This window comes from Acinonyx jubatus, chromosome D2 (assembly GCF_027475565.1).
Source record: "Acinonyx jubatus isolate Ajub_Pintada_27869175 chromosome D2, VMU_Ajub_asm_v1.0, whole genome shotgun sequence".
NCBI lineage: Eukaryota > Metazoa > Chordata > Mammalia > Carnivora > Felidae > Acinonyx > Acinonyx jubatus.
Window position 1 is genome coordinate 69,987,834 of NC_069393.1, and position 18,478 is coordinate 70,006,311.

Genomic DNA, 18,478 nt, shown 5'->3' on the forward strand with positions numbered 1-18,478 from the left:
AGTCCAGAGTCTGTTTCAGATTCTCTCTGACCCTCCCCCGTTCATGCTCTGTCTCTCTCTGTCTCTCTCTGTCTCAAAAATAAGTAAACGTTAAAAAAAATTTTTTTAAACATACCTCTTCTAGAAAACATAGTACTAGATATTTTCAAAAATCCAATCTATATGTCTCTGGCTTTCAACTGGTGAGTTTAGTCCATTTATGTTTATTATAATTAATACAAAAGCCCATTTTATGTTTTCTATTTTTCATGCTTTTATATAGATTTTTTTCTTTTTTCCCATATTGAGCATTGAATTGAGCAAAATTTTTTGTACTGAATCCAAAAGTTATGCTTTGCAGCTTTATTTTTCTGGTGGTTACTCAGAATTAAACACTACATTTCCCAACTACCAGGTGTGGTTACATAAATTCTGGCTGATGAAATATAAGCAGAAGTGTGGAACTTCCAGAAAGAATTGTTAAAAGGGAAGAGGTTCCCCTTTCCCCCTTGCTTCCTCCTGCTACTTTCCCCCAAACTGGAAACTGGAACACCTACATGGGACCCTGAAGTGATCATGAGTGTGGCAGTGCTGAATGGTACGCAGACAGTTGAGTGTGTCTCTCCATGATAATGTCCTGATACTAGTCCTGGCTACCTACCAGGCAAAATTCTTTCACCTGAACGAGAAAGAAACTTCTTTAAAAGTCGCTATTATTTGGGATTTTTTTCTTAATCACATGCCATTGGACCTAATAGGGCACTGCTCAATTCCAGGAATTGTTGCCTTTATTGTAATTAATTTTCTAGCCTATGGGATGAAGGTGTATCTTCCTTGGTCCTTACCCAATTTATGGCACTTGGCCTTCTCCTCTGGACTTCTGCTACTCTAATTCCCACACACGGTGGGTTTCCCCAAAAGCAGAGCCCAAGACGAAGACCTGACCGTAAGTAGTTGACTTCAGATCTTGGGAAATGAGGGTCCAGACAGAATAAGAAGGAAGGAAGAAAGGCATAAGAAGGCTACTGAGGTCACTACTGTGGGGTACTTGATTTCACTGCAACCTCCTGAAAAGTGCTCAGAACACCTCTTAAAATTGCTTCTCACCAGATAGACAGGGCACTGGAATATTTATCTACTAGACCCCATCCCGTCGGCTAAGAACCTCATGGGTTCTCCATCATGCATTTGGAAGGAGCAAGCTCCCCATACAGAATTTTCGGTGGCAGAAATTCTAAAGAGGGTGTCATGAGACCGAGATGAGATGCTGTCCCCGCGAGGTGAGTCTGAGCTTGTTGCACAGAACTGCCCACTGCAGCTACAACTACAATGAGAAATGGGCGAAGGGAATGTGGCACCAGATACCAGAGCTATCTGCTCTACTGACCAAGGAGTTTTCACAGCTGCTATGTGATTTTCTGAGCTCTATTGGCTTCCCTTTTGTTTCTATGGCAGCTATAGGGTTGAGTTCAGGAAATGAAACCTATAGCCTATGCAAATTCACCATTTTATCTTGAACCAAATTCCCAGTTTTAGAAGATCACTTCTCCCTGAACTTTTTCACGACATGTTTCCCCATCTCTTTGCTCTTTTCCAATGAATTCCTCCTCTATATTGCAACCCTTAAATTGCAGGGAGTCCTCAAGTTTGTATTGATTCTTTTTTTCTTTCACTGTACCATCTCACTGAAATATCTCACTTATTTCTCTATCTCATTTACCACCTATAAAGAGAACTTAACCAAGCTTTATTTCCAGTCCAGAGCTCCTGACTTCCTAATCCAAATTCATCATCCTGTACTAGATGTGGTCACCTAGATTCACCATATAGGTAAGCAAATCTAACATGTCTAAAAAAAAAACAACAAAACTCATTATCTTTCTATATCTCAATTAATGGCATCTTCACCTAACTCATCCAAGCTAGAAACTCCAAGCTAGCAACATCTCTGCTTTCTTCTTCCTTCACTCCTATTTAATCACTTGCAAAAATTTGGTTGCTCTTACATCTTTCAAGTGTACCCTCTTCTTTATTCCTATAGTAATTAACCTTTATAATTTTGTACGAGCTTTTTTAAAGGACAAAAAATGGTCTCTTGCCTCTCCTTTCTCCCCTTGCCAAACAAAGAGGAGATCAGTCACACCAGGATATGGTTTAGTCAAGAAACTTCACATGGTTTGTTTTGAAAGCCCCTATCCTTCCTCCAAAATTCCCAATTTCCTGCTCCAGAGAGGCAATCTATTTCAACACCTTGAGTAGACTCTTATTATTTACTTACTTTCTTTAAATAATATGCCTGTAATTTCACTTTGTGATATTTCAGTTTTAAGCAATATCTAATGTTTCCTCCCTACAGATGATGAGGATTTAGCTTCCCTCTCTCCCCTCCCCACCTCTTTCTCACACACATTACCCACCCCCCCATTTCAACACATATCCATTCTTTCATCTTCCAAATATAGCAGCAACACCATAAATTTAGTGTTTACATTACTATGTTTATACAGATGTATTTACAGTTAAGCCATGTATCTACTATGATTACTTATTCCAACAGAGTATTTTATTTTTCTTGGTGTTCATAATGGTCTAGTTTTTTTCTCTGCTTGGTTCTCATTGTATTTATCACTAATTCAACATCAGACTCTATTTTGTAAATTTCCTCAAACACATAGACAATTCATCTATCAGTTTCACCTTCAGACCTGCTCCAATCTGGACTGGTTGGTTAGCTGTCCCAATCTGATGCATAGTTGTCATGCTGGAATTCTGCTTCACCATCATCCTAGGAATTTCCTTCGCCTCCCTTTTATGATGGGCTCTGTTATCTGATTCCTTTATCTTTTTTTCCCTTAGGTTTACTCCCTGAGTTTTGATGGAACACATCTTCTGATAGCTTCCTGAGGAAAAACTGCAAGGTAGAAGAAATTTTCAATAACTTGTATGTCCGAAAAGATATTTTTTATCCTCATACTTCACTGACTGTTTCTTGGTATAGAATTCTGGATTGAAATTATTTTACCTCAGAAATATACATATATATGTATGTATGTGTGTGTATATATATATATTTATATATACACGTAAATATATAAATATATATATATATAATTTATTTAGAGAGAGAGAGAAAGAGAGCAGGAGGGGGAGAAAGAGAGAGGGAGAGAAAGAGAATCCAAAGCAGACTCCTCACTACCAGCACAGAGTCCAATGTGGGGTTCAAGCTCTGAACCATGTGATCAAGACCTGACCCGAAACCAAAAGTTGGACGCTTAACTGACTGAGCCACCCAGGTGCCCCTACCTCAGAATTTTAAAGGCATTGCCCCAATGCCTTCCCATTTCTCATGATGTTGTTGAAAAGTGTCATGCCATTGTAATTCTTAACTCTTTGTAGGGACTTCTTTTTTTCTGTCACTGGAAATCGTGTAGGGTGTTTCTTTGAATTCAGTGTTCTGAATTTCACAATAACAACCACTGGAGTGAGTCCATTTTCATTCATCGTTCTGGTATTTAATTGAAAATTCATGTCTTTCAGATCTATAAAATTATATTGAATTATTAGTTCAATGATTTTCTCTCTTGACTACAATTAGTCAGATGTTGGATCCTTTAAACTAGCAGTCTGACTTTTGAAAAAATTTCCCATTTTTCATCTCCATATCATTTTTGCTCTAGGAGAAAAATTTTCAAGTTTATTTTCTATCCTTTTAACGTTATTTTTCATTTCTGTTATATTCTTAATCTCTAAGATTTCCTTTTTTTGTATTCTAAATGCTGCTTTTAAAAAATAGCAATGCCATTCTTGTTTTACAGATGCTGTATCTTTTATCTGAGAATATTAATGATCGTATGTATTTTTTTTAAGTTTTCTTTTCCATCTCTATCTATTGAGTGTAATCAATTCTGTTTCTTCCGAGTTTTTTTCCTTGTCCTACCTTTTCTTTGTTCTCTATCATCAACTTTCCTCAAACTGTTGAGGACCCCAGACTCTCTGATTGCATTTAAGAGAAGTGCATGAAAAAACTCAGTGTAAGCTCCAAGCATGCATACAGAGCTTGTCAACTGGAAACTGTACTGTAGAATTATCTGAGTTCTCTTCAGACTCTAGGTCTTTTCCCTTAGACAAATCAGATTCTCCAGAGAAGACTCTCCCTATCTTCTTCCGGGGAGGGGGGGGGGGATCAGCCTGATGCCTTTATTCTGGGGGCCAAAAAGAGGATGAGGGTTGGGGATGTGTGCTCAATATATACAATATCTACCTTCACTTTACCCTCTTCTTCCCTCCCACCTGGTCAATATGGAGCCTCTGATCTTTCCTGGAATTGGTCTCAAATCTAAAACTAGGGTAAAAAGGGGGCAATCTTGTGCAGTGGTAATGGATCGATCTACTTCCAAACAAACTTTCAGTCCATCCTGCTATATTCAGTCCCACTTTTACCTCTATTTCCAGAGGTTCTTACTGCTACGAATTTCAGAGCTATTGGGAGGTTCTGTGAATACGTTAATATCATTTTGGGTCTTAGTTTTCTTAATTGTTGCCGTAGGATTCAGCTTTCTTAAGGTACCCTGTCAATTATTCCCTTTACCATAAATTTCCAATTTTCAATTTTTTGTTACCATTTCCTGTCTTAATTTGTGTGTTCTTCGTCTGGCTCATACTCTGAGAAGTCCCTTTATTGTAACTGTAGTGGCACTTTGGAAAGAAATGTTGTTAAATTCAACTTAACCAGAAGTCTGCCAAACTTTGGAAGTAGGTATCATCTGACTCTTCTTCCTCTTTTTTCAACTTCAGCCTGCATTTCAATTTTGTGGATTTTTCTGTGTCCTCACTGATCATTCAGAAAAAAACTTCACAAGTTCATTCATCCTGAAGTGTAAGGAATGATAGGATTTGATGTGTTCTCTCTCCCAAGAGTATTTTAATTTTTAGCATGGACTAAATTTCTTATCTGGCTTAAGCCAAAGGAATAAAGAAATACAGTTCTAATTAAGAAACGTTAAGTTCCCATTTCTAAGTGTTTTGGAAGCCAGGGAAGCCTGTATGCTTCCCTGAAATCACACTTTGTTGAAGGAGGTCCAGCTGTGCCCATGCATAAGGCAGGTGATAATGTTGGCATCACTATAGGCTTTCTAGGATGAGAAGAAGTAAGGGGAGCTGCTCAATGACAATTCTAGTCCCAACCTGTATGTCTTGGAACTGAGATAATCAGGTAGAGACATCATCATCCCAAATACTGATATTAATCTGGAACAAAACATTTTTTATTACGTTTATAATAAGTATACAAAGACGGGCATCATCAAATCCAAACAACTCTAAGTAAGCCTGTGTTAAACAGACCCCTTTATGCAATTAGTGGTTGTGAGGCATTATGAAAATACAAGACACCACATAACTGTATGACAATTAGGTCAGGAAAATAATTATGGCTAATAATATGACTAACCACCTTAAGCTGTATGCATAATAAAAAAAGATATGCGCTCTTGGTTGAAGCAGACACAATTAGCCAAAATTTGGTAGGGAGCACATTTTCATTTTTAGCAAACAACAGAGGATGCCTCCAGCACTCTGGAAACCTGTACACAGAAAATTAAAGTCAGATTTATCTGCAAGGATACAAGCAACAGAAACAGAGGAGAAAAGAAGACAAAACTACAGATAGTCCCTTGTTTACAACAGTTAGACTTAAGATCTTTTGACTTTTTGATGGTGTGAGAGTGATACGCATTCAGTAGAAACCATACTTCGACTCTTACGTGGATCTGTTCCCAGGCTAGTGACGTGCCGTAGGGTATTCTCGGGACGCTGGGCAGCAGCTCCCAGTCGGCCACTAGATCACAAGAGTAAACAAAGGATGCACTTAAAATCATTCTGCTTTTCCCTTTCAGTACAGTTTTCAATAAATTACATGAGGTATCCAAACACTATTATAAAACCGGCTTTGCGTTAGATGATTTTGACCAAGGGTAGTTAATGTAGGTGTAGGCGTAGGTGTTCTGAGTGCATTTAGGTAGGCAGGTAGGTAGGCAGACTGATGTTCAGTAGGTTAAGTGTATTAAATGCATTTTGACTTCAGACCTTTTCAACTTAGGATGTAATTATGGGGACATAACCCCACCGAAGGTCAGGGGAGATCTGTAGTTAAACCTCCTCCTTAACCTTGATTTCTGGTCATATTATTTTGTTAAATACTACTATTACTACTAATAATAATGGTAATAGCAAATGCCAATGTATTGCTTTGCTATTTACTGGACATGTCCACGTAAAGCATCCTACATATGTTAACAAATCCCACACAACCTCCTGTGATAGGTGCTCTTCTCTCCAATTCTGCAAGTGAAGAAACTAAAGCGCATAGAGATAAAGTAATTTGCCATGGTGAGTGGCAGAGCCGGGATTTAAATTTAGGCTACTCACCTCCAGAGACTGGCTCTTAACACCACTCCACACTGCTGCCACTTTTCTGCTTGTGTTTCCTATTCAACGAATTCAATTACAAATACACAGTTTCATCACCGGTTATGCAAAACTTACTCCACCCTCACCTTATGGAGAACTTAACGGTCCTTTTGATAAAATACCAATACTAGCAAAAACAAACACGAAGTTCTCCAGGATCTGAACATTTTCATAACTTGTATCAACCCAACCTAAAATTTACCAGCCCGAATTGTGTTTTTCAAAGCTTGACTAATATCCTGTCACATGGTAGTTTTAAGAAACCTCCAGCCTAAGTGCTTACATCGTAGCCCCTCTTACCTGTTCTAGGCATTTAGCAGACAGAAGCCCTTCAGATTCTTTCCCTATTTTCCAGTTTCATCTGATAAACAGAATAGAAAATGCAATACCGAATGCCCTGCACCAATCAAACATGTTACCAGCTATTAACTGAACCACCTTACCATCGGTCCATTTGGGGCTTCCTGTCTTAATGTTGAATAATCAACAATTAACAATAATGTAATTTCCAATCAGCAAAGCCATTTCACCAACATGAGGTGATTTGTTCTCCTTCTTAGCATTTAAATGCACGGTTCATTTTTGCCTTAGGAATACTTTGCTGTTTCTTACCAGTCTCTCAAATCTGCCCTTAAAAGACGAACCTCGGAATATTACGTACGGGTATGGCTACGTTTCCCTACAAAATACACCTGCCACTTCCCCTGGAGAAACAAAACGGAGGCTGGCTGAATTTTTCAAACGTGAGGACGACCGTGTCCGCTCGCCCGGCTCCCGCCCCCAGCCGGCCGCGGCCTCCCGCGCCTCCCCCGCCCCAGCGGTGTCCGGCCGCCCCGCCGCTGGTAAGGCCCGGTCCGGGCCTCCCCTGGCCGCGGCGGCGCCCCCTGCAGGCCGCGGCGGGCAGAGCGGGCGGAAGGAAACCGAGCCGGGCTGCCACCGTGTCCGAGCCGGAGCCGCAACCGCCGCCGGAGCGTCGCGGGACCCCCGAGTCCGTGCCGAACGCCCTCCTCGCCGCCCGCCGCGTCCCAGCGCCCGCCGGAGCCGCGGCGCCGCCCGCACACCCCGGAAGCGGCCGGGCCCGGGCCCGCCTCGGCCCTCTGCTCGTCCTCTCCGCCCGCACCGGCCTTCACTCTGGAGCGGCCCCGGCAGCCGCAGCAGGGGCGGCGGCGGCGGATCGAGGAGCTCTCCAGGTCGTCCCGGGAGAGGCTGCTGCAGTCCCGGGACAAGATGTTCTCCAAGTTCACCTCCATCCTGCAGCACGCCGTGGAGGCGGTAAGGCCGCGGGGCAGCGGGCGCACGACAGGCCGGGGATGGCGGCGGCCTACGCTCCCTGCGGCCTCGGCCCGGGGCCTCGGCGGCCCGGTTTCCGCGGAGGGGCGAGGCCGGGGCTGGCGCTCCGGGGCACGGCGGGCCGTCGGGGCGCCCGGGCCGAGCGGCCTGGCTCGGAGCAGGCCCCCTCCTCGCCGTCCTGCCCCGGGCCGGCGCGGGTCCCTGTGCGTCCACGGGGGAGGGGGTGGGCGGGTGCCCCGGCCGGCGCGGGGTCGCCCGATTCCTTGATGGGCCGGGGGATCGGGAGCACCTGGCGGGGCCGTAGGGCGCACCCCGGGACTCCCGGACCGTTAACCTGCTCTGGAAAAAAGTGATCACCGTGGAGCAGGACAAAAGAAACGGCCAGACACGGCTCGGGCTTGGGTTTGGCTTGCTGTCGTGTTGACTTTGGAAGGTGGGGTGGGGAGGAAGGTGTGCCCCTGCCGGGGGCGTGGGGGAGGGAGCGGGGGGCGACTCTGCGAGGAGGCCGCCCGCGGACCCGGTTTCCTAATCCTGCCGGCCTTGCCTTCGTTGGCCTCGCGGCCCAACTCAGCTGCATCGTATTGATTGTTGTGAAATGGGAGTTTGGAGGGTCTGGTCGAGTACGTGGTCTAGACCGCTTCCAAGCCTTCGCAGAGCAGCGAGGCCATCTGTTTCCTTTCTTGTTCTCTCTTCCTGGACGCTCTCCTTTGAGGATTTTAGACACCAGCGTAGACAGACATTCGGATACCCTAACAGCCTAACACAAGAGTAGTAACTAAAGAGGAAATGAATGTCTTGCTGCCTTTTTAATAATAAGAGGTCCAGTTTGCTCTACTTTGGTTGTTTCTCTTTCCTCAGGGAGAGTTGCCCAAACTGAAAAATGCGTCCTGTGGGAGAAACCAGTACTTTGCTAATTTAAAAAAATGTCATTCTCTTTCTGTGTTTAGAGTGTGTGATATAGCACACTAAAATTCACCCAACTTAAAAAACAAAAACAATAAACCAACTGCAATAGAATAGTTTTTATGGTCAGATAAAAATCAAATGGGTTTTTAAAATTAAGTAGGAGAACAAAAACAAATTTAGTACAGTTGTTATTTTAAGTGATATGTGGGAAATGTTTAAAAATCATTTAAGCTCTACTACAAGCTCTTGGGAAAACGTGTATCAAATCAAGAAAGCGTTTTCTTGAATGAAGAGCAGTTATTACACTGAGGGAGATGACGGTTTTACACTTGAGGACAGCTTTTAATTTTCCTTTCTTATACACAGTCTGCAGCACCTTTATGTTAGAAGAACGTAACTGAAATTTCTGAAAACAGTGACATTTACATTTTATATTATTTTTTAACTTAAAATGCCAAGAATCCTTTAATTTTAACATTGAATACAGGTTAATATTGAATTAAAAAATGGGAATTGGAATTAAAAAATGTGTTTCATTATTTACATCCTTTACCTATCAGGCTGATCCTGCCTTATTACAGAAATAAGTAGTTAGAAAAAGAAAGATGGTTTTCGTATTCTCCCAGTAAAGAGTCATTTTTATCCCGAGGCCTGTGTTTTCTGTCCTTGTTTTCTTTTTGCAACTATATGCTAGCATCTACCAAATTATGCATGTCAATTGTCTGACTGGCTCTGTAATATCCAGCTCCCCTACTTTGCTGAAGTGAGAAAAAGTTAAGAGTGGATTATAATCATCTAGTTCTAGTAACTGATACATTGCATTTAGAAAACTAATGTTTTTATTTTCTTAGAGTTAATGGTTTTAGCTGTGATACCTTCCAGTTTACCTTGATAGGAGGTTAAATCTGAAAACATTTTGGCCGTGCTAACTTTTCTTTTTCCTTTTTACATTCCCTCTTGGGAATGAACTCATACATAATGATAAGTAAGCCATCTTTGTGGTATTTGAAGAATGTTTTTTCCTAGCCGAAGATTGGTTTCCATTTTTTCACTTCTATTTTATTTGCCGGGCGTTTTCTTCTATAAACTACTTTTACCACTCATCAGTTCATTTCACTAGCTTTTCTCTGTACTCCTTTTAATTTGTACGCCCCATTAGCATTTTCTTTTCTGTCCGATGAGTATTTTCTGATAACAGTTTTGCAATTAACATAATTATCCCTGTTTTTCAGAGGTGGGACATTATCCTCTGTGCAGATGCTGACATGACCTTTTTTTCAATTGTGTTGCTGTTTTCAACCAATTTGATATTACTACTTTATAGGTTTCTTTGTTCAATTGGATCAGCCTTCAAATGGTTTTTTAGGGTTGACCAGATTAACATTTAAATGAGGTTTACAGGCAGAGTTTTCCTTTTTGTTTACTTAATGGTTTCTCCTCGCTTCCTGTTAACAATATAAGGAAAAAATATATGAGGTATTTTCAAGATTAATATTTGAAAATGAGTTGTTAAGTGGATAGACTGAATTTTGAGTTTAGGAGACAAATTCATACCTTGATCAAAAACAAGAACTGTAACATACCTCTTGCTTCCCTTTTCAGAAATGAATCTTCCCTCAGAGTAAAAATGATCGGCCAGTACGTTTTGCAGTGAATCCGTTTTGTTTAGCCTGTTGCCACCTGTCACAAGGGTGAAATCAGGCCTCTCTGGTAGTTAGTTCCGAGGTTGGACAGGATCATGCTAGTCCAATTTCTCCAAAGTACAAGTAAAACACTTTCCATTTAGTACAATTCAATGTTTGTTGAGGGCCTAGTCTGTCCTAGGTAATCTGCCAGGGGCTGGTTCTTTTTAAATTTCAGCCAGTTTCACCCTTTCCGGGGCAGATTTATTCCAAGAGGATAAGGGAAGGAAGTTTTATCAACTTTAGCTAATTAATTCAATGGAAGTCATTGTATCTTTTCAAAGTAGAGTGAAGAGTTGATGATTGTTGAAACCAGTAATTTTTGAAAAACTATTCTGCCCTGGCAATTAAAACTTCAAATCAAACATCTGTAGTGTTTTCTTAGGCGTATTCTTTTCTGACAGGATCTCTAACTTTAGTTGTTCAGCAGACGTTTTATGAGCCTACCATGAAAGCGTGGCACAGCGCAGAGGAAACAAGGTATACCTGCGTCCTTGCTCACAATGCTTACAGTCTAATTTAGGAGACAAAACAAATACACAAATTAAAGATTAAACAGTGCACAAGAGTGCGGCCTAGCCCCTAGAGCTGTATAGAACAGGGTCTCAGTTCTACGGCCGACCCTTTCCTCCCATGCAGGACAAGTTACTTAATCCTTGTACATTTCAACTTCCTCATTGTAAAATGGAAATAATGATACCTATCTCATGGGATTATTGTGAAAATTTAAATGAGACAATATATATGAAGTGCCTAGTGGAGTACCTGGTACATTGTACGTGCTTCATAAATGTGAACCATTATTATTAATTTTTGGATGATTGTTCAGCCAATGAGTTCTGTGGGGGCACACAGGATCGCAGGGCTTGGAGAAGGCTCTCTGGAGGAAGGGAGGCTTGGGCTGGCCTTGGGAAAGGCAGAGAAGGTAGGAGAGGCTTAGGGAAGAGGTTAGGAGGAAGAAGCACTTAGACGATTAGGGCGTGGAGTGTTCACGATGCACGTGGGAGAGTGAGCAGATGGGGCTTTGGTGGCAGATGGGGAGCTCTCCTCTGGGTTACCACTGTGGGTCTTTCTGTGTGCTCGGCTTTTGGAAAAAGATGGTCTGAGTGTCTGGTTACAAGCAGTGTTTCCCTTGGGTGAGGCAGTGAACTGGCTTTGGATCTTAATAGGGGTTTGGAAAAAATCGGAGTTTATTGTAAGATAATTTAAGACCATCTAGGAAGTGTAAACTTTGCAGCACTGTGCCCGGCACATAACTGCTCATTAAATGGGAACAACTGCTGTGTCATTTGCTTCTTCACTCTGTAAATACTATGGAGTGCCTACTCTGTGCCACGAGTCGGAAACCAGGAATTCAGTGATGAAAAAGATGCCATAAGCAGTCCCAGCCCTTGTAGAGTTGATGCAGTGGAGGTCAGCAATGACAGATGTGGGATCAGGGCTAAGAGAGAGCGAGCCTCAGAGAGGGTACCACAGAGCATGTGCAGAGAACTGTATCCTTGGCCAGAAGTCTGGCAAGGCTTCCCAGGGAAAGCCATGTCCAAGGTAGGCATTCGTGTCAAGTTTTGGTCGAGAGTGTTACTGCATGAATTTTCAAAAATTTGATCTGTTTTGTAAAAAGTTAATGCAAATTAGAATCCCCTCATGCTGATTCTAAATTTTAAAATTTTTACCCATTGCATAAATGTTTATTTTACATAGTGGTAAAACAGGTGATTTGCATGTTAGAATTAGTAACGAAAGACAATTTTAGTGGGAAGTTTTACATATATAAGAAAATTTATTCATGTTGTAACAAGATTGTTACTAAACTAAGTTATTAGCAGTTTGGAACTGTCTCACCGTCTACTTAAATATAAATAGGTTTCTTATTTAAATCAAACTCCTGGGAGAGAGAGAGTCACAGGTAAGCAACACTAGCCTGCTTTGAATTTGACTAGAACAACAAAGGTCGCAACATCAATCCTGTAAGATCCTCTGATTTAGTGACTTGGAAATGGAGTTAAGTCCCACAGGTAAAATAATCTGGAACAAGGATGCTGTAATTACTTATATACCAAGGAGATGCCTTTGGAAAAATTTAACAGATCGCAATATTTACATTTAAGAAATTAAGTACGTTTTTTCTTTCTTTTTTTTTTTTTGAAACACCAGATTTCATTTGAGTTTGTCCCAACTGTTAATACATTTAACTATATAAAAGGTGGTGAATAAAAAACCAGGTCCCCCAAAACAAGAGAGTGTTGATATCTTTGAAGACGATCCTAAAAACAAGTAGCTGATTAAAACAGATTTTTTTTTTAAATCTAAAAGTTTCAGGAACGTTATTCTGTTTTCCAAAGGTCACACTTTCTAATTTTCTTTCTAATTTTTTTCTCAATGTCTTCCAAATACTGTCCCTCCCCATGTTCTTCTTCAAGGATAATAATCCCAAAGGTTTAAATTCCTTTTGTTAAAGATCTGAAAGCCTTTTTAAGAATTTCACAGCTCTCCATTTGGAAATGAGGTGCATCTCTTAACCCAGTGCGATTCAGAATGGTGCACACAGGCAAGCATGAGAGCGAGCGTGAAAATGTTGGTGATGGCGAGAAATGTTCTTTCCTAAAGACATTTCATCTTCTGGGTTGACACGCTGAAGGTGTCCAGGACCAATGTTTATAACTTGCCCAATAGTTCTGAGGTTGTTTTGACAGGATTTCGAACTTTAAGAGAATTTAAGGTCTCTCTGCTTGAGGCCACCAAGAAATCAAAACGGAACAGGTAGTACGGGAGTAACATGACCTCTTAGGTCATCGGTTTAGATGAAGTAGATGGAAATGAAAGATAGTCGACTGTGCCATGTTTTAGGTTCCCAGAATAGAAACCCATTTGTTTTTAAATAAGCCGGGGCAACTGTGAACATTCTGACCAAAATTTGTGGGCGATAGTAGGACTGGGGTGGTGGGTGAGGGAGCATTCTCTCTATTTTAGGAAAAGACCATGTTCTGGAAGGTGCATCTTTTTCTATCCGTTTAACACACATTTGAAATACTTGGCAGGTTTGCAGTGAAACGGCCAAAGGGATATACTTTTGGTCTTAAAAACATTTGAAGTAAATTTTATTTAAAAAAAAAATTTTTTTTTTTCAACCATTTATTTGGTTTTGAGAGATAGAGCATGAGCAGAGGGAGAGGGAGACACAGAATCCGAAGCGGGCTCCAGGCTCCGAGCCGTCAGCACAGAGCCGGACGTGGGCCTCGAACCCACGCACCGTGAGATCATGATCTGAGCCGAAGTCGGACGCTCAATCGACTGAGCCACCCGGGTGCCCCTGAAGTAAATTTTAAAGCCAAAATGTAAAACATTTATGGCTCTGTGGAATTTAAATTGGTAGTGTCTTGTTCACATAGGTATTTTGCTAAAAATACGCGCTGCCTAATCCAGGTTTGAAAAGATTCACATCTGTGTGTCACTGACCGTAGGGAACAGTTTTAATCTGATTACAGGGTTGACTTTGGCATATGTGTTCGTAATGGTGACGTGTAACTAATTACACAGCAGCTTGTACAGTTTTGCATTTCAAAGTCCTGGGTACGAAGATCCCTGGTTATTGATCATTTCATTTTACTGATAATTTAATTTTTTTTTCAACGTTTATTTATTTTTGGGACAGAGAGAGACAGAGCATGAACGGGGGAGGGGCAGAGAGACAGGGAGACACAGAATCAGAAGCAGGCTCCAGGCTCCGAGCTGTCAGCCCAGAGCCTGACGCGGGGCTCGAACTCACGGGCCGCGAGATCGTGACCTGGCTGAAGTCGGACGCTTAACCGACTGCGCCACCCAGGCGCCCCATTTTACTGATAATTTAAATAGGATATTGCATCTTTTCATTTCACACTGTTACTTTTGAAGCCGTAGGTAGTTACTAGTTTCAGGGAGGAAAAAAAGAATCCCACTTCTTGTAGTTTAATAATAATATTGATAAATGTGATAAATGTGTTTTCCCTCTTTCTTAATAAATCATTGTTAGTTTCTTGACTGCGTTTCTCTTTGATATCTGACATATAGAATTGAATTAAAGCTCATCCTTTATTTTTATGCTGCTTTGGTATTATTAGTAGACAAATACAGAGTTATACTGTACAGGAAACGTTTCATGCCATTTTCTTAATCGTTGTGGTCTTTTTGTGTGTGTGTGTGTGTTTGTGCAGCTTGCACCTTCTCTTCCTTTGCAAGAAGATTTTGTTTATCACTGGAAGGCAATTACCCATTACTACATAGAGACTTCGGGTAAGAAACAGAGCTAATGTTAATTGAACAGAAATTTATGAAATACTAAAATACGTTTCAAATTAGTTTTCAAAGTTGTTTTATATGTAAAGTTATAGCCAAGTTATTGTACTTCTAATTCCTCTTTTAGATTCATTTAAAAAACGTGTCTGTTGAGCACCTGCTATGCATAGGCATTGTTCTAGGCACTGGGTGATAGAATGAACAGTAGATCAAACAGGCAAAATCCCTGTCCTAATGGAGTTTATATATTGAAGCGAACAATAACTAGACCAATACACATAGTGTGTCAGATGGTAGGTACTAAGGGGAAAATGAAGCAGGCTGAGAGGATAGAAGTGTGTACATGGGAGGAAAGGGTACAGCTGGCTATTGTAGGTTAGAGAAAGCCTCATTGCCCAAGCCGACCTCTCAGTTGGAATCGGAAGGAGAGAGAGAGCAAATCTGGGGGGTTGGTTTCAGGAGGAGGACCTAATGCAAAAACCCTGAGGCTGGAGCATGCAGCATGCTTGGCATAGTCTAGGAACCTCAAGGAAGCCAGTGTGGCTAGAGCAACGTGAACAAGGAAAAAAGTGTGAGGGGGTGACATCAGACAGGAGCCGGGTGCCATTGAGAAGGGCCTTGTAAGCTGTTATAAGGGCTTTAGCTTTTACTCCAAGGTGGGAAGCTTGGGTTAGAGGGTTTTGAGCGGCGGTGTAACATAATCTATCGTAAAGGGACCACTTTGGCTTCTGTGACAAAAATGAGATCGAAAGGATGCAGAGGTGAAACTGTAGAACCATTAGGGGACTTTTGGAATGCTGTAAGCAATGGTGGTGGCTGAAGCCAGGGCAGAGCTGGTAAGAAGTGATGGTATTCTGGATCTATTTTGCAGAAAGCTTTGTTGATGGATTGAATGTTGGGTATGAGAGACTGAGTGAAGAAAACTCCAAATTTTTGGACTCAGGCAGTTGGAAAATAGACCACTTAGCAGAACAGGCCGACTGTAGGAGGAGCAGGTTTGTAAGAATATTTTGGACGTGTTAAATTTGAGATGCCAATTACAGATTCAATTGGATGTGTCAGGTAGACAGTTGGAAGTAGGAATTTGGAATTTAAGGTGGGGGTCTAAACCAGAGATGTGAAACTGAAATCATCACCTTTAAGTAGGGTTTAAAGCCTTGGGATTGGATGAGATGTTGTAGGGAGTAAGGATAGATGGAAGAGAGAAAGGGTTCAGAAATGGAGCCCTGGGGCTCAATGTTCAGAGGTGAGGATGGTGAGAATAATAGCAAAAGGTACTGCGTTTGCCCATGGGGTAGAAGACACCCAAGGTAGAATGGTGTCCTGGGGTTTAGAAGAGAGAGATTAATTGTGTCAATTGACGGTGATGTCAGGGTAATGAAGTCTAAGAAAGGATCTTTGGACTCAGCCACGAGGAGCTCATTAGTGGACTTGATAAGAGGCATTTTGATAGCAAGGAGGAGAGAGAAGACCTGATTGCAGTAGGTTTAAAAGAAAATGGGCAGAGAACCTGTGTAGACAATGTGTGTGGACTGCTCTGTTACGTCAGTGGAAAGGGGGGCTGAGAAGCGGAGCAGTAGCCGGAGGGAGATGTGATATCAAGAGATGGATTTATGTATGTGTGTATGTATGTAATCTCTACACCCAATGTGGGGCTTGAACCCACAATCCAGAGATCAAGAGTCACATGCTCTTCCAACAGAGCCAGCCAGATGCCCTTCAAGAGAGGGCTTAAAATATGTTTTTAAAGATGGAAGATAGTGCAATTTATACATTGTCGGAATGATGTAGCAGGGAGGGAAAGGTGGACAACAAGAGTTAGATGCGATCATTTCTGAGCAATACCCTTAACTAGGCAAGGGGATGGGTCTAGGGCACCCGTGCAGGCTTAGCCTTAATAGGCGTGTGGACAGGCCATCCATTAAATAAGGTAGAAAGCAGAACATATAGGTATACATTCAGAAAGAGGGTGGATGTGGTTGATGTACGGAAGTCTTCAAAAGTTATTTTCTGGTTGCTTCTGTCTTTCTCAGTGAATAGGAAGGATGGAGATTAAGGGGAATATGAAATAAATTAGGTCAAAGGTGGACACATTTTTTCGGTAAAGGGCCAGATGGTAAATATTTTAGGCTTTGTGGGCCCTATGGCCTCTGTTGCAATGACTCAGTTCTGTTGTTGTAATGCAAAGGCAGCCATCAACAATATATAAAAGAATAGCTTTCCTTTGTTCCCATACACCTTAAACACATGGCAAGACTGGATTTGTCCCATAGGCCAAAGTCTGGCAACTCCTGCGATAGAGTATTCAGGCAAGCCAGTGGGGTCACAGGTAATTCTTCTTTAAAGGAAAAAATCCTTTACATGTGTGTAATAAGTAAAAATTAGACAAAAAATATGTATACCTTTCCATGTAAAATGGGATTTCTACCTTAATTTGGATATTTAGACAGCAGACCTATAGGAAAGTTTTTTTGAGAGGAGCTGCCTTTTCAAATGACTATTCTTGCCCAAGTTTTCACCCCTCCATAGCTTTAAGGGAAATACTTTAAAGGAAGGGCCTTAAGTTCTTGCTTTATTTATTTATTTTTTTAATGTTTTTTTAATTTATTTTTGAGACAGGGAGAGACAGAGCATGAACAGGGGAGGGTCAGAGAGAGGGAGACACAGAATCTGAAACAGACTTCAGGCTCTGAGCTGTCAGCACAGAGCCCGACGCGGGGCTCGAACTCACAGACCGCGAGATCATGACCTGAGCTGAAGTCAGCCGCTTAACCGACTGAGCCACCCAGGCGCCCCTTAAGTTCTTGCTTTAAATGATTTTTTTTACACTGCAGGAGCAGAAATAAGTATGTACTTTATAATAAAGTATGGGACAAGTGCGTCTGCATCAGGCACAGAGAGAAAACAAAGAAGGGAGAAATGGGAAGCGGCAGTCTAGAACCTGGATTTTATTTTTTAATTTTTATTTATTTATTTTGAGAGGGAGAGGATCTCAAACAGGCTCTGCACCGTCAGCGCAGAGCCCAGGGTGGAGCTCCATCCCACGATCCTGGGATCATGACCGGAGCTGAAATCAAGAGTCAGACGCTCGGCTGACTGAGCCAGCCAGGCGCCCCTCTAACCTGGATTTTAAAGGATGAGTAGGAGTTTCCAAGATAGATAAGGAGGACAAATGCATTTCAGGTAGAAGGAATAGCAAATGCGGCACACGGAGACCTACATACAGCTTCGGAGGGATGAGGGTAGACGGCAGAAACTACATGTTGCCTTCTAGGGAGCAAAGATTTTAATTTGTCAAGTCAAATTTACAATTTATTTGCTTCTCAATTTAAACAGTCTTTCTGGTCATTTTTCTCCGTTAATGACTGTGAACAGACCATGCTTGAACATTCATTCTTCCCTGGAATGTTTATATCAAGTCAGCAATTAAAGGAGAAAAATCATTAAAAAAAATAGATTTCAAATAAAATTACTTCTCTTCTATTAGCGCCAGACTACTCATTTTAGAAGAATACAAAATGAGACATCGTAAGTTCACATTTCTTGAATTCTTACTATGTGCTAAGGCATGGAACTTTACACACGTCATTTCATTGAAATCATTCAAAAACACTGGTGTTGATTAGCCCCATTTTACAGGTGTTGGTGACTGAGGCTGGAATAGTTTGCCAAGGTCATCCAACTACAAGTGACTGAGCCAAGATTTGAATGCAAGTTGTCTAATTCCAGGCCCCATGCTTTTTTTGTTTGTTTTGTTTAAATTTTTTTTTTTTACATTTAATTTTGAGAGAGAGAGAGAGAGAGAGAGAGACAGAGCACAAGTGGGGGAGGGGCAGAGACAATGAGACACAGAATCTGAAGCAGGCTCCAGGCTCTGAGCT

General features: G+C 41.6%; 1 protein-coding gene and 1 long non-coding RNA gene across 5 annotated transcripts in view; one reads left to right on the forward strand and one right to left on the reverse strand.

The window, feature by feature from the left end:
• Positions 1-2,410: 2,410 nt before the first annotated feature.
• On the reverse strand, positions 2,411-9,931 carry LOC113600304 (uncharacterized). Of its 3 annotated transcripts, none has more exons than XR_008292401.1 (4): positions 8,027-9,931; positions 6,891-7,151; positions 6,748-6,808; positions 2,411-5,815 (listed from the first exon to the last, which is right to left on the reverse strand). It is a non-coding gene; the product is annotated as an uncharacterized LOC113600304 (long non-coding RNA). The 3 variants fall into 3 exon arrangements; XR_008292402.1 differs by lacking the exon at positions 8,027-9,931 and adding an exon at positions 7,692-7,818; XR_008292403.1 differs by lacking the exons at positions 6,891-7,151; positions 8,027-9,931 and adding an exon at positions 7,692-7,787.
• Positions 7,530-18,478, forward strand: part of FHIP2A (FHF complex subunit HOOK interacting protein 2A) — a 37,558-nt gene continuing 26,609 nt past the window's right edge. Inside the window, exons 1-2 of one of the 2 annotated variants that reach the window (XM_027063189.2) lie at positions 7,530-7,719; positions 14,516-14,594. In XM_027063189.2, the coding sequence (XP_026918990.1) occupies positions 7,675-7,719; positions 14,516-14,594 (124 nt within the window). In that variant the 5' untranslated portion in view covers positions 7,530-7,674. Of the gene's footprint in view, positions 7,720-14,515; positions 14,595-14,619; positions 15,593-18,478 lie in introns of those variants that run through there. The other variant, XM_053207856.1, reaches the window with a different exon arrangement.